Raw genomic sequence first — 15,138 nt, 5'->3', positions numbered from 1 at the left:
TGTTCTCTCATCATCAAATTATACAATCCTTGGTAATCAGTAACCTTACTGCCCAGCAACCAGCCCTCAAAAGCCTTAGTGGCACAATCGACAAAGTCAGACCAGTCTTGAGACTGCGTCTTCTGGGTATCCCGGAACAGCACCCTGTACTGCTCCGTGGTTAGGCCAAACCCTTCGACGAGTGTATTCTTCAAGACGTGGTAATTATTAGCATCCTCTACCCTTGTGGTGAGGAGCTTGTCTCTTCCTTTACCTTCAAAGGAGAGCCACAAGATAGCTGCCCACTGACTCTGGGGAACACCTTGCACAGTGCAGGCCCTCTCCAAAGCAGTAATCCATTTGTGGATGTCGTCCCCTTGTTTAAAGGGGGGCACTATCTTACCAAGGTGTTTCGTATCAAAACTCCTTTCCCTATTGCTAGGTATAATGCTGCCACCAGTGGGGACTGCCCCACCTAACTGTTGCTCTCTAGCAAAGGCAAGCCTCTCTTTGGCCAGGGCAAGTTCTTCCCTTTCAATCCTCAGATTAGCTGCCCTTTCCTTAGCTTCGTACACTCTCCTCTGAGGGGACGTCATCCCTCTTTGAGAAGAGTTGTGAGAGCCATTGGTTTGAAGGGATCTGCCAGAATCTCTCGACAGAGATCGGGCTCGTCCGTTCCCAATGTTAAGCGGACCTGACAGTAGCGCTGGGGGTCCCCCAGTACCACTATCATGTTTGCTTAAGTTGGACCTGCTTAGTCTAACGACTTCTACCTGTCCCTTATCTGCCTCATCCCCAGAGGGATCCTCATCCTCATCATCCTCCACATCTTCGTTCTCAGTTGCGAGGTGGATGAGGTCAGGATCGTCTCTGGTTCCCTCGAGGGGGGGCATGTCTCCTTCTGGATTAGAAGAGCTAAGACGGGTCTCAGCTTTTCTGGCATCATAAGTCTCCAAGAGACCAATCAGAAAGGACGTTGTGGGGTTAGACCCCTGCTTGATCTTCCTGGAGTGACACACCTGTCTTAACTCCTTGAAGCTCAGCACAGTATATCTCGAAGGGATGACCTGTGGAGGGTCAACTGACACAAGGGGAGACTCAGAGTTTCCTCCTTTGTCCGACATACTGTTTCTAGTGTGGTGTAAGTGATGCACCTACCTACACTATGTGTTTACCTACTATTCCCTTGCTAAGAGTTGCAGCCAAGGTGTGCTACGCCTTGAGGAGCTGCAACAGCTGGTTCAGTAGAACTCAGAGTATTCTAAGCTTTAGTTATATGTGCTAACAGTACTTATGCGATCTTTCAACAAGATATTCTTAGGATACGTGTGGTAAAACAACAGCAAGCTCAAATCCCACCGCTGCCACCAATGTGAGAAGTTGGCCCGATATGCAACGTTCGCTATTCTAGCGACCGCTATGTATCGTTCCAACGACCCTTATGGTGTTTGGTTGTAAGTCAACCTATAGACCAGCTATCCTAGTAGCGTGGATACGAGCAGTCTAAGGCTAAAGACTCGAGAGGGCGTGTTAAGCCAGCTGTTTACCACACATGTACCCCTTGAACACCAAGTGAAAGGACACCACACAAGTGTTATGAAAATAAACAGGATATTTATTAAGATTCACAACAGCCCTGTGCTCTTTATGAGGACAGGGTACTAAGCACAAACCAAATCTCTTAGGAAAATACTTCAAGTGCACAATTAAAACAAGTGTCCGAGGACACGGAAAGTTTAAGGTCTCGGGCGGACCCGATAAGGCAAGTCGGAAGCGAGGGACTCGGGACCCTAGAGTAAAGAGGCTATGCAGGCACCGAAATGCCGAGTTACCTAGCCACGAGGGCTGCGGCTGCACAAGTCTTACAGGCGTCGGGGTCTTCGCTGACGAGCCAGGAGCCGGAAGAAAAGGAGTTGCTGGCCGGCGACCAGTGATGAATAGTTCGTAGAGATTCAAGCCTGGATCAGAGATTGATGATACCTGAAAGCAGAGGGGACCAAGTTCGTACTACTAGCCAGTAGTCAGAGGGTACCAGGAGGGCACCGGTTGGCCGTCACCTCGACCAGGTGAGTGGGCGACGCTAGGCTCTGCAGCCTCACGGACCAGGAGGCGTTGTCGGCGACCACGGTGGAGGTGCGAGCTGTCCCACGAAGGATGATGCTGTCGGCGTCGCTGGGCCCAGGATGGGGCAACAAGCCTTGGCAGATCTCAGGGCCACGTGGTGGGCCTAAGATGGCGTCGTGAGTGGACCAGGAGGGTCCGGGGTGCTTCTCGCAAAGATGGAAGCAAGGGCCAGTCTGGAGCAACCAGACCAGCAGTGTAGATTGTCGGATGTCGTCACAGAAGGGCACAAGCCAGCGGCTAGTGACCAGACAACGTGCTGAGCAGCGAGCAGAAGGGCCCCACGCAGATCGTGGAGATGCTGGGAGACTGCACTTCGGTGCTGGAGCGGCTCAGGGTCGGGGCTTCTCGGACCCCAGAGCACTCACCAGGGAATTACTTCGATGGTTGTGCTGGTTAAGAAAGCGTGCAGGTTTTGATGATGGCCGGTCCCTCGAGGTCTCGTCGCACCCACAGATCACAGCTGAGCTGATGACGTGGGTAGAGGTCAGAGGTGCCAGGGAAGCCGGTTCTCGTCGAGCTGGGCCGTCGGATCCTTGAGGAAGGACTTGCAGCAAACCGCAGAGTTCTTAGATGGTGCCCGCTGATGCAGGGTGACTACTCCTTAGTCACAAGGGAGAAATCTTGAGAAGAGTCTCGAATGTCCTTTCGTAGAAAGTAGTTCTTGATTCAAAGATGATCTAATCTGGAAGGGTCCCCGCTCCGGCCTTTATTCTAAAGAAAGGGGTGGGTACATGACTAGGTCCTGCCCTAAGGGTGGGACCAGGAAGGGGGGTAGTTACACCCCTCTCCCCTGCCGGACTTTCCCCAGGCCAGGGCTGGCGCCCCTGGAACTGGTTCTGACCGGCAGATGCGTAGTGAGCACCGGGGTGCCACTCCGCAGTCACCTTCTCGCAAAAGCCCTACCTACCCAGAATACACAAACCCTGTCTGGGACGGTGCGAACACCGCCCTCGACAGGAAACCCTTTGTCCAAGCTCTCCTCGCTGGAAGGACTCCCAGCAGCAGGAGGTCAGACTCGTGTCTGTGGTGGCAGCATCCATTTTGTGGAGCTGAGGCTTTAGTTAACTTTAACCGGGGTTCACAGTTACGTACATGTCGTGTCCCTCTAGAAGGGCGGAATGCTAACCTCGTCGCCAGAGTTGGTGAGAGGGCAGCATCCCGATTCGTATGACACCTTACTCGACATGCCTTGATAACGCGACACCGAAGTTACCGATGTGGTACGCGTTATCATGGAACAGCCATTGGGTCTTGATTCCGCAAGCTGCAACCGGGCTCGGCTCGGGCCAGAACCTAGTTCACACGAGCCCACGCACTCTGCCTTCAGGATTGTCAAGGCCTGCCATAGGAGTGACTGATAGGAACTCGGGTGTCCATGGTATGGTTAGATATAGGGCTACTATATCTAAAGCAAAGTGTGATTACACGACTTCGCCCCAGCTGTCATGCAGCCAGTTGTGTCAAATTTAGGAGGCCAGCCAGGGGTGGCATAATACATGCTGCAGCCCCTGGCGGCCCTGGGTACACCTACGCCCTGAGTTACAGGGTCTGATAAGGTGGCCCAGTACCAATTGGTAAATGCACCTAGGGTACATGTCGTAATTTAGAAAGAGAACAGCCAGGCTGTGGGTCTGATTAGCAGGCCCACAGCCAGAGAAAGTCGTAAACCAGTGAAACAAAAGCAAAAAATCTGGGTGATCATAGGATTGCAGACCCTACTCTCCTACACTTACTACTTCAGTTAGGGTTCACGATCAGCCTACAAAAGTCACATCTACAACCAGCTACCATGCAACAATATCTAGGAGCCATGCTCAACACATGGAGAGGTCTCAAGTGTAGTCTGACATATTGCATTTCCATAGTCCTATTTGCCAGACTACACTTGAGACCTCTCCAGGAATAGACCCAGTCACTGGGTCAACTTCAAGATCTAGTGTTGGTAATCAGCCGCACACATCACTCTCTGCACAGAATGTATCTATTGGGCGGCTATATCAAGACCCAATTCCACAAATAATTCTCACAGCTGATGCTTCACTAATTGGTTGGGATGCACATCTCCAAAACCTTGCAATTCAGGGGATATGGGATTCCAAACAAAGGGATCTCCATTTCAGTCACCTACAGCTGCCAACTGTTAACCTAGCAGTGAAAGCCTTCCTACCTCATCTACTGTCCTAATTTGAACAGACAGTATGACAACTATGTTTTACATACAAAATGAGAGGGGACGCTCTCTCGACAATTGTCAGTTAGCATAGAGAATATGGAGATTAGCAATATACCACAACATTCACCTTCTAGCAAAACATGTCCCTGGGACAAGCAATCAAATTGCAGACTTTCTAAGCTGGATGCAGCAACAAGAACACAAATGGGAACTCCACGACACAGTCCTCCAACCATTCTTTCAAATATGGGGTTTTCAACAAATGGATCTGTTCGCAACCCCAGAAAATACAAAATGCCCAAACTTTGCAAGCAGGTACTCACCCCAACAGTCCAGCAGCAACGCTCTATGGATGAACGTCTCAGGGATATTTGCATATGCTTTTACTAATCTTTCCCTACTACCCTCTGTGGTGAGGAAACACAGACAGACATCTCTTACAATGCTACTGATAGCTCCAACTTCGGCTCGCCAACCATGGTTTTCAACACTGTTGGAGCTATCCCTAGTTCCACGCGAGAAGCTTAATCTCAGCCAAGACCTTCTCACACAGAACACAGGTACACTAAGGCACCCAATCCCAAGGAATTTGGATACTTACATTTACCACAGCAATATATGGAGATTCTTAAAGAAGCTCGCAAACCTACCACAAGGCAATGTTATGCGGCTAAATGGAAAAGATTTGTTATATACTGTTAGGAACAAAATATCAACCCACTCTATGCAAAAGTACAAACAATAATTTACATGTACCTCATGTTTGTTTTTTGTACATGTGCTTGTTAACTTTACTTATGTTTATTATTTACGCTATTACTTGCCAGTCTTATCTGCTTCTTTGTTCAGCGCTCCGATACCCTTTTGGGTCATGTTCGCACTATATAAATCATTTCAGATAAATAAGTACATAATTATTTACATATTGCATTTGCAAACCACAGGGTTGGCCTATTCGTTAATCCAATTACACCTAAAGGCTATTGTAGTCTATTTCCAAGATAGACTACATTTCTCATTATTTAAAAATTCCTGTTATCAAAATTTTTGTGGAGGAGCTTAAAAGAATATTTCCTCCCAGACTTCCACCTGCACCAGCATGAAACTTAAACTTTGTACTGACAAGACTTATGGGACCTCCATTGAACCACTGCACTCTTGTCAATTGCAATATTTATCCTAGAAGCTCATCTTTTTAATTGTTATTACTTCACTTAGAAGAGTAAGTTTTAGGCACAAACCCTTGAGGAACCTTTCTTCGAACGTCATATAGACAAGGTAGTACTTAGAACAAAACCAAAATTCCTTCCAAAAGTGATTTCCAACGTTCAAATCAATCAATAGATTTACCTCTTTTCTTTCCTCAACCTGTTTCAGTTGCAGAGAGAGCTTTACATTCTTTAGATGTTAAAAGAGCTCTAATGTATTATATTGACAGGACCCACATATTCAGAAAGACTAAGCAATTATTTATTGCCTTCAGGCAATTTATAAATCTGGAATTTCAAGAAGGATAGTTGAATGCATCCAAACTTGCTATGCTGTTCCTCGTAAAGCACACTCACTAGAAAAATAGGAGCTTCAATGGCTTTTTAGGGAACTTTCCTATTGCTGATATTTGCAAAGCAGCAACATGGTCTACTCCACACACCTTCACAAAACATGTAGGCACAGTCCTGGGCACACATGATGACGATATTTACAATGTTAATTTCAGTCTCAAAGTGTTATATGAATGCAGTGGTCGACACCAGTGTGAATTAGAAAAGTTTTTTATATTGCAGCAACGACTATGTTGATCAAAACAAAACCAACCGACACGTGTTTGGTCACTAGGAAAGGTACTGTGACTCATCAGGGCTGGGAAAGATACAAAAAACATAGGGTGAGTAAAAAAGGGGTAAACATAGGGTACACACACACTAACCCCAGCAATATTGCTGAGGGTGAGAACCAGAGGCGCGGGGCCAAAGGGCGAGCCAGCCTCCACTATCTCATGAATACACAAAAGTGGGCTGCACCTTGAATCAATTCCTATGTGTATCTACAGAGTTCTGTAGAGATGCACTTCCAGTGGGGGCATCTCATAAAAAGTTACGGACTGGCCTCACACACCGCCCAATGTCATGCTTCATCATCGGCTGTCCTCGCCCTCTAAAAACTTGGTTTAATAGAGGGCGGGCATACACCTGGAGACAGGGATGCACATACCATCGACAAAAATCAGGCTGTTTCCTTGGGTCTGGATATAACCTTAATATCAGAAGGAATATCCACAAAAGTCCACACTAAACCAACAGACAAGAACAGTTTATTAATGTATGACAGCTACGCCCCGAGGGCTCTCCCTGAGAACCTTCCTGTAGGCCAATTCCTGAGGGTTCGAAGGAACTGTTCTGAGATAGATACATTCCAGGTACAGACAGAACAACTAGAGATGAAACTCCTGGAGAGACATTACCCCAAGAAGATGGTTAAACAGGCAAAGAAAAGGGCGAGGAATAATAACCGGGATGCCCTTTTGGAGACAACACAAAAAGAAAAGAAAGACCGCCTGGTCTGCGTTATACATACACGCCCGTGTCGAACAGAATCCAGAACATTATAAAGAAAAAATGGGCAATCTTAAACCGCAGGAACAAGAAGTGGGAACCCCCACTATTCGCATACAAACGGAGTAGGAACTTGAGGGACACCTTGGTGCACTCCAAAACTCCCAATGATCAAATTGAGAATCAGATGACTCTGTGGAGCCAACCGAGACCAACAGTGCACTACCCATGCGGCAACTGTGTGTGTTGCCAGCTGACCACTACCACAAAAGAACTCGACATAGGTACAGAGAGACCCTGGAAGCTAAAACATTTCAGCAACTGCTATACAGAAGGTGTGGTGTACCTCCTTATCCTGTCCATGTAACCTGAAGTATGTCAGGGTGACCACCAGGAAGGTTAAGACGTGGATCCGCGAACACCGGAGTACGATCAGGTACAGGAAGACCAACACCAGACTGACAAAACATTTCACAGAGAAAGGCCACAGTGACCTGGACCTCAGATGGGTGGTGCTTGAGGTTATGAATAAACCAAAGACCGATATCTCTAGACAACTCCACATCCGAGAACAGCGTTGGGTATGCAGACTTCGCAGTGATGATAAAGGCTTAAATGATGAGATACCATAGCTGTCAACTTGTGAAATAGAAAATATATAGAATTAACCATGTACACCTTCTTTAGTTAACAACCAACTCCAAGAAAGCTAATAGAGCAGGGTCTATTCTCTATTGCTACCCTCCTGGTCTACATTATTTTAAGTGGTTCACTAACAGTGGGCCCTTTGTTATTTTCGCAAGAGAAGTTCAAACAGATCAAGCTGGCATGGGGACCACATTGGTGCGTGTATCCCATGTTATCAAACACAGACACCAGCTATAATAATTACCAACTCTGACTATCATTAGTGTACACATCACACATATAACAAGTGAGGTACCAATGGCCCATAGTCCCAATATACACACCCTCCACCAGGCGGCCAGGCTCGCACAAAGAGGGACACAGGAAACAAACCTTCGCCCATTTGTAACTTTCTAAACGGCCACGGTAGTGTTGGAGGCATGTTTTGACCAATCAGGTGGGGCGATTACAGTTACGCCTCCAACCAGGTGGTCAGGCACCCCCGTAGAGCGACACCGGAAACTCACTTAACAGGCCCAATTAACACTGAGGTAGTGTTGGAGGCAGGTTTTGACCAATCAGGTGGGGCGATTTACAGTCACGCCTCCCACCAGGCGGTCAGGCAGCCCCGTAGAGGGACACAGGAAACACACTTAATGGGCCCAATTAACACTGATTAGTTCACTAATTAGTCACTGTTCTTCAATATAAAAAACCCTCTGTTTCTCACCATTCACCATCAGCGGGGAAACAGAAAGGACGCCTCTGGGAAGAATGTCTGGAAGCACTGAAACTAGACAGTAAGAGTATGCCTGAAGGAATGCTGGTGTGAACTTGAATGAATAAGTGGTCCATTAGTTCTGGATTTCACCTTGTTATGTTTGCTTTAACTAGGGACCTTGGTCCTGGTTCTTCCTGCATACTGGTGACTCACCCTTAGCTACCAGTAGTGATTTGTTTGTATTTTTTTCCCTACAGAAAGTCTAATAAGTAGGTCCTTCCACCTCAGTCCTCCCATGGAGCGTTTAGGGTGGAAATACAGGGTAAGAGTTGGCTTGAAACCATTTTTTAACGGTATGAGTACACGTTGCACCTGCCACGTGTCTCATAAAGACTACTTCACACCACCACACGCGCTATAGGTATGATGCAGGATGGATGATGATTATAGACTATTTGTTTACATACTCACACAGTTTGGTTTGTATGCTTTGTTTTTGTTTTCCTTTCTCTACAGAGATACTCTTAGTGGTACTACACCAAGAGGGAAATATCCATTTACATAGTGTTTTTAACCACAAACCCCTCCCCTGATCTAGCGACAGGATTTTCCTTCCATTCTCACTAGTTAAAAGGAAGTGGACACAGAGGGTATACACCCCCTCCCCCCCTCCCTTTTTTTTTAGGTCCTGAAGAATGCTACGTACCCTTCGGGGACACCTCAGCGGAAACATGTTGACCGCATTTAATACGGTGAAGGGAGAATAATATCCCATACCACCGTCCACTTCGTTTTTAACCACCATACATTTACCATTTGAATAAACATAGCACATGGACTAATGTCATAGTTTTTAAATCACTTATCACTCCCCCACGGCCATCACTTAGATTTAGAAGTGCATCCGTCTCTCCAGGTGTATGCCCGCCCTCTATCAAACCAAGTTTTTAGAGGGCGAGGACAACCGATGATGAAGCATGACACCGGGTGGTGTGTGAGGCCAGTCCGTAAATTTTTATGAGATGCCCCCACTGGTAGTGCATCTCTACAGAACTCTGTAGATAATACACATAGGAATTGATTCAAGGGGCAGCCCACTTTTGTGTATTCGTAAATATAGGGTAACCTAGTCGTTGACATACACAGGGAATGGTGAGGAAGTGATCACCCTTGTTGTATCTTAAAAGCAAAAAGAGAAAGCACTGCGCAACACGTATGGTGAGAGGTGACTTTTGTGAATGTGCTGCTCTCATGAGTCTTAACCCATAATGACGTTGCGGGAAAGGATGGTAAGACAGTTACTCTTGTGTGTGCCGCTCTCATGGAATGGTTATCATGATAAGAAACGCAGGAAAACATGTCCTATGTGGTGATGTGGCATAAAAAGACAAGTGCGAGCATTAGTGGTGCCAGAGATTAACACACTGGACAAAAAGGAAAAAGTATACAATAGCGGCGGTGGAAACGGTATCCTACATAGTAGGCAATGTGCGCCAACAAACATTAGCAGTTAAAAGGCCTTGAATAGAGAGGAACGGTCATACCGCAGGTAGTAAACTGGCTACGGGGGATTGAGAGGCCCTAAGTGGAAAAAGTCAGAAACTACGCAGACAAGGAAATTGTAACCTAAGATCGCTGGGTCAGTGGCTAATGCATGGTAGAGAGCCGGTTACCTGTATTGCGAATGGATAAGAAGTTGAGCCAGCCCCGGTTTGGAAGAGATATGAGAGGTCAGGGGTCAGTCTGCTGGAGAGGCAACCACAAGTCGTGGTCTTCCTGAAATGGAGTGGATGAGTATAAGGCGATGCTCACCATAAAACCGGTGATAATTCCAACCCGGTTGGGGGCTTATGGCAGACTTAACGTGCTGTGGATAACGGAACTGGAAAACGCGCAGCGTTGAGAGTAAGGTGCTTGTGGATGGTTGTGGCCGCTGTGGGAAAAGACGAGGGGTTCAGTTGTGCCTGATAGTTCACTAAGTCAGAGAGGGTATGCACAGGAAAACACCTACCGGGCTAGTATTGAGCCATGCGGTGCAATCAGAGCAACAGGCCGGGGCGGCGGAATGGAACATAATGCTGTAGGGAATTACATTTTGTTTTAATTCCCTACAGCATTATCTTGTGCTGGCAGATGACCCCCCACCCCCTCTTCCTATTATACCCTCTCTTTCAGTCTTGCGCCTCACTTACTGAAAACCGTGACTTGAAGAAACGGTTCACAACCTCTTTCCTTAGTTGCTTCCCTATGAAATGGATCTAAAAAAGAAAAACGCTCGTGCGGGGAATGTCCTTTTTCTGACATTTTTGTATTCCAAATTGCAGCCTCGGGAGGGAGGGAAATAAAAGGTTTTAAATATGAAAAATAAATACATAACTAAATAAAGCAAGACCGAGTGGTTGCAAAGTGGCCAGAATGGTTTTATTCACATCCAAACACATCAGCCTCACTTTACAGACTTTGCAGTGAAGCGCTACTTTTATTTTCTCGTATTTCTTTGAACAGCATTGTTGTTGCCAGGTTGGGAAGTGCACCATTCCTGGATGTATTGCAATACCTGGTTGATGGGTGGATTGGAAAACAAAACGTGTACCTCTGTGTTTATGGATGTGGTCTTTTTAAGCCATACTGTTTACGTTTATTAAGGATATAAGCAATGAACATTGAAACAGTTCCCTTCAGGGCCCTGTAGTCATGTCCTTAACTTTTTAGATAAAACCACTGATTTCTGAATAGTGAGTGAGAGATCGTTAAGGTAACTATGTTGTTTCTGCTTACATTTCACATGCTTTACTTAATCTTTCACTCCCTATGAGTGTTTGCTACATAACTAAATATTTATAAGGTCCCAAAAGCGAGACCTATTTGATATGCCAATGCTTGTATTTTCTTACTTAATATCCTTTATGTTCCCTTCACTGTTCATTTGTAATGTCTAGTAAGGTATCATTTTTTTACTTATTTGAAATAATGCACTTCAGCAGAGAGATTCAGTGTTTATGAACTTAATTGCAATACTTTTCATGAACTACTGTTACCAGTTCTCCTTACTGATTTCTTAATCCAAGAGTTCTTTGTCTATGCCTGGGACTGCTGAGCCTCAGCTACATTTATAGATGCACCAAATATTGTCATTGTGTTGGATAGTGATGTGTGAATGGGGTAGCCACATCTGTTTTCAGTGCAATTTTGTTAAAGAATGCATCTTGTTTTAATTTTTATTTTCTTTCCTTTTCTTTCCCAGGCGGAGCAAGCTGCCAAAGTCGAAAGGATGCGGCAAAGTATCTTGGAGGGCGTCAACCTGAACCGGCAACCACCTCCTCCTCTGCTGCCTCCCCCTGCCTTTGTGCCCCCAATGATGTCACCTTTTTATCCAGTCCCCCTCTATCCACGAGCCATGGGTTCAATGCCGCCACCCCCTCCAGGACGGAACAGAGGGCTGTCTGGTGAGTATTACATGCGTACAGCACCGGTAAAGAGCTTTATGCATCCTTTAAAAGGTACAATTTCTGTTCTAAGACTGGTTTTAGTGTCTCAAAAGACCTTGTCTAAAAGCTGTTTTTAGATAATGCAGAAGCTTTGCCTCACAATGGATATAATATACAAAGAGCAGGAAGGCATGAGGGCAGATTAACAGACAGTTGGGAAACAATCACAAATATGTTTTTGAAATGATGAGTTGAGTCATCTCAGCAGTTGGATAAAAAAGCTGACATGTAAAAGCCTACTTCTCTTTGAGGGGATCCTTATCAAAGTCATAAGCATTAGAATATTCCCGAAACTTCCAGGGAAGGAGCGGAGCTGGCCTAAATTTTGGAAAATTATACGCAAATTCCTCAACCGGCGCCAAAGTTATTCCCAATAGAATGTTGCAGATTTCCTATGGAAACTAGTTCCTAACTATATATACCTACTGGCCACCTCCAGTAGGTAATCAAAACAAGCAATAGCAGCCAAATACACAATAGAGCTGAATTATGCTGTAAAGAATTTCCACCATACATGAACATCTGCATTAGAAACATGAGAAACAACACCAAAGATTGTTTAGAAACTGTTTTAATGCTCAGAAAGCAGTAGAAATTCTTATAACTCACTGAAAGCATAGAAAGCTCCCAGGCTGCATTGCAAACACACAGTCTAAAAAGACTGAAAAGCTAACCTGTAGCTGCATGTAATAAAAAACTGACACCGTGCCTTTAAGGCACTCATGACCCCCAGTATCCCATCATGCCTCAGGGTTGACAGTTGGGTCAGTTGTTCTTTCCGGCTCCTTCAGGAAGGACCCTGGTAACACAGCTCCACTCATTTCTGGCTGTTCTGACAAAAATTGACTTCAATTTTCTAACTTTTGGACTTACTTTGACTTTTAACACCTTGTCAAGTAAGGTTTCTGTCTTCTTAGACAGTTTTTGTGTGGCATTTTATTTTAAAATGCCTTCTCTTTTTGACAACTGTCCTTCTTGTGGCAACAAGAAGGCAAAATCAGACAGTCATGATGTCTGTATACTTTGCTTGCCTGATCATCATGATCCTAAGGACTGTCCTCACTGCGAACGCCTGTCTGAGAGAACTCTCAAAGACAGAGAAAGAAACCGCATTTATGGACTGGCTCAAAGTGTAGGAAGGTGGATACCTGACTATGGTTGCCCCCAACTTTTTGCCTGGTGTTTTGCTGGTTTTCCGACTTAGTTGACCTGGGACCCTGCTATTCGGGGCCCCAGGCCTACTGCTCTCTCTGTAAAATGGATTCCATGTACCTTAGGTACATATCTAATTGGATACTGAGTCACCTTATCAGTCCCTGTACCTTGTACTATAGGTACCCAGGGCATAGGTGTACCCAGGGCCAACCAGGGGCTGCAGCATGTATTATGCCACCCCTGGCTGGCCATCCAAATCTGACACAACTGGCTGCATGACAGCTGGGGCAAGGTGGTGTAATCACCCTTTGCTTTAGATATAGTATTCCTATATCTAACCCTTAAATGGACACATATATTCCTATCAGTCACTCCTATGGCAGGCCTTATCAATCCTGAAGGCAGAGTGCTTGGAATTATGTGAGATGGTGCTCTGGCATGAGCTGAGCCCGTTTGCAGCTTGCGGAACCAAGTCCTAATAGCTGTTCCATGATAACGCGTACCATATACTCTTAAGTGCCTTATAATCCTCGCGGTTATTTGCCAACTTTGGTATCGCTTTATCAAAACATGTCGAGTAAGGTGTCATACGAATTGGAATACTAACCCCTCGCCAATTCTGGCGACGGGGTTAGCATTCCACCCTTCTAGAGGGACACGATATGTATGTAACTGTGAACCCCGTTTAAAGCTTAACAAAGCCTCAGCTCCACAAAATGGATGCTGCCACCACAGACACAAGTCTGACCTCCTGCTGCTGGGAGTCCTTCCAGCGAGGAGAGCTCGGACAAAGGGTTTCCTGTCAGGGGCGGTGCTAGCACCATCCCAGACAGGGTTTTGTGTATCCCAGGTAGGCAGGGCTGAGAGGAAGGTGACTGCAAGTGGCACCCCGGTGCTCACTGTGCATATGCCTGCTTGAACCAGTTCCAGGGGCACACCAGCCCCTGAGCTGGGGAAAGTCCGGACAAGGGAGAGGGGTGTAACCACCCCCCTCCTGGTCCCACCCATGGGCAGGACCTAGTCGCGTGCCAGCCCCTTTTCTTAGAATAAAGGTAGGAGCAGGTCCCCTTCCCAAATTAGATAATTCTGAATCTTGACTACTTTCCACGAAAGGACTCTTGACTCCTCTTACGCACGTGGTGTGATGATTCTAATTAAAAAATCTGTACCGTTTGTTAAACTGTATGAGGATATCGACAAGGAGGGTCGTTACATTATAGTGCATGGTAACTTGTGTGGAACACCTGTCACGCTTCTTAATGTTTATGGTCCTAATGTGGATGACCCTGATTTCTATGTTGCACTATGGAATAAGATCTACATGCTGCCACAATCGGCTGTGCTCTGCGGGGGGGATTTTAATATTGTACTAGATGGGGAGCTGGATAGGAAACAAGACAGGCCCTACGTGAGAAAGAGAGCGGCTGCTGAGGTTCATGAGGGAATGGACGGACTTGGACTGGTGGATGTGTGGCGTCTGCGGCACCCGGGTAGAAGAGAAGGTACTTGCTATACGTCGGCTCACGATACGTGGTCGAGATTGGATTACTGGATGGTGACACGGGATGTCTGTGGTTGGGTTATGGATGTCGATCATTTGCCGCGCACACTCTCCGATCATGCGCCAGTCCGCTTGGTGTTGAGGATACCGACGTGCACGCCTGCCCCATTCACTTGGCGCCTGTCGCCGGGAACCTTGACTGATCAGGTACTGCGTGAGAGGCTCAGAACTCTTATTGAGGAATTTTTTGACAAAAATTTCGGCACGGTAGATAGTGCATGCACGGTGTGGGAGGCTTTTAAGGTGACTATCCGCGGGGCATGCATTGGTCTTCAATCTGGGGTACTGACTGTAGGAAGGTACCTCCTGACTATGGTTGCCCCCAACTTTTTGCCCTGTGTTTTAGCTGGTTTTGGACATAGTCGACCTGGGACCCTGCCAATCAGGACCCCAGGCCTACTGCTCTCTCTTTAAAATGGATTCCATGTACCCTAGGTACATTTCCAATTGGTACTGGGCCACCCTATCAGACCCTGTAACTCAGGGCATGGGTGTACCCAGGGCTGCCAGGGGCTGCAGCATGTATTATGCCACCCCTGGCTGGCCTCCTAAATTTGACACAACTGGCTGCATGACAGCTGGGGCAAAGTCGTGTAATCACCCTTTGCTGTAGGTGTAGTATACCTATACCTAACCCTAAAATGGACACACAGATTCCTATCAGTCACTCCTATGGCAGGCCTTGACAATCCTGAAGGCAGAGTGCTTGGAATCGTGTGAGATGGTGCTCTGGCATGAGCTGAGCCTGTCTGCAGCTT

The 15,138-nt window shown here is 46.5% G+C and overlaps 1 protein-coding gene across 2 annotated transcripts in view; it reads left to right on the top strand.

Moving 5' to 3' along the window:
• The window catches only part of FAM120C (family with sequence similarity 120 member C), a 493,040-nt gene that overhangs the window by 382,030 nt on the left and 95,872 nt on the right, over positions 1–15,138 (top strand). For both annotated transcript variants that reach the window (XM_086940173.1, XM_086940172.1), the window contains exon 13: positions 11,421–11,622. In XM_086940173.1, the coding sequence (XP_086796299.1) occupies positions 11,421–11,622 (202 nt within the window). The remainder of the gene's footprint in view (positions 1–11,420; positions 11,623–15,138) is intronic.

Source organism: Lissotriton vulgaris, chromosome 10 (genome assembly GCF_964263255.1).
Source record: "Lissotriton vulgaris chromosome 10, aLisVul1.2, whole genome shotgun sequence".
Taxonomy (NCBI): Eukaryota; Metazoa; Chordata; class Amphibia; order Caudata; family Salamandridae; genus Lissotriton; species Lissotriton vulgaris.
This window is presented reverse-complemented; position numbering and strand designations above follow the sequence as displayed.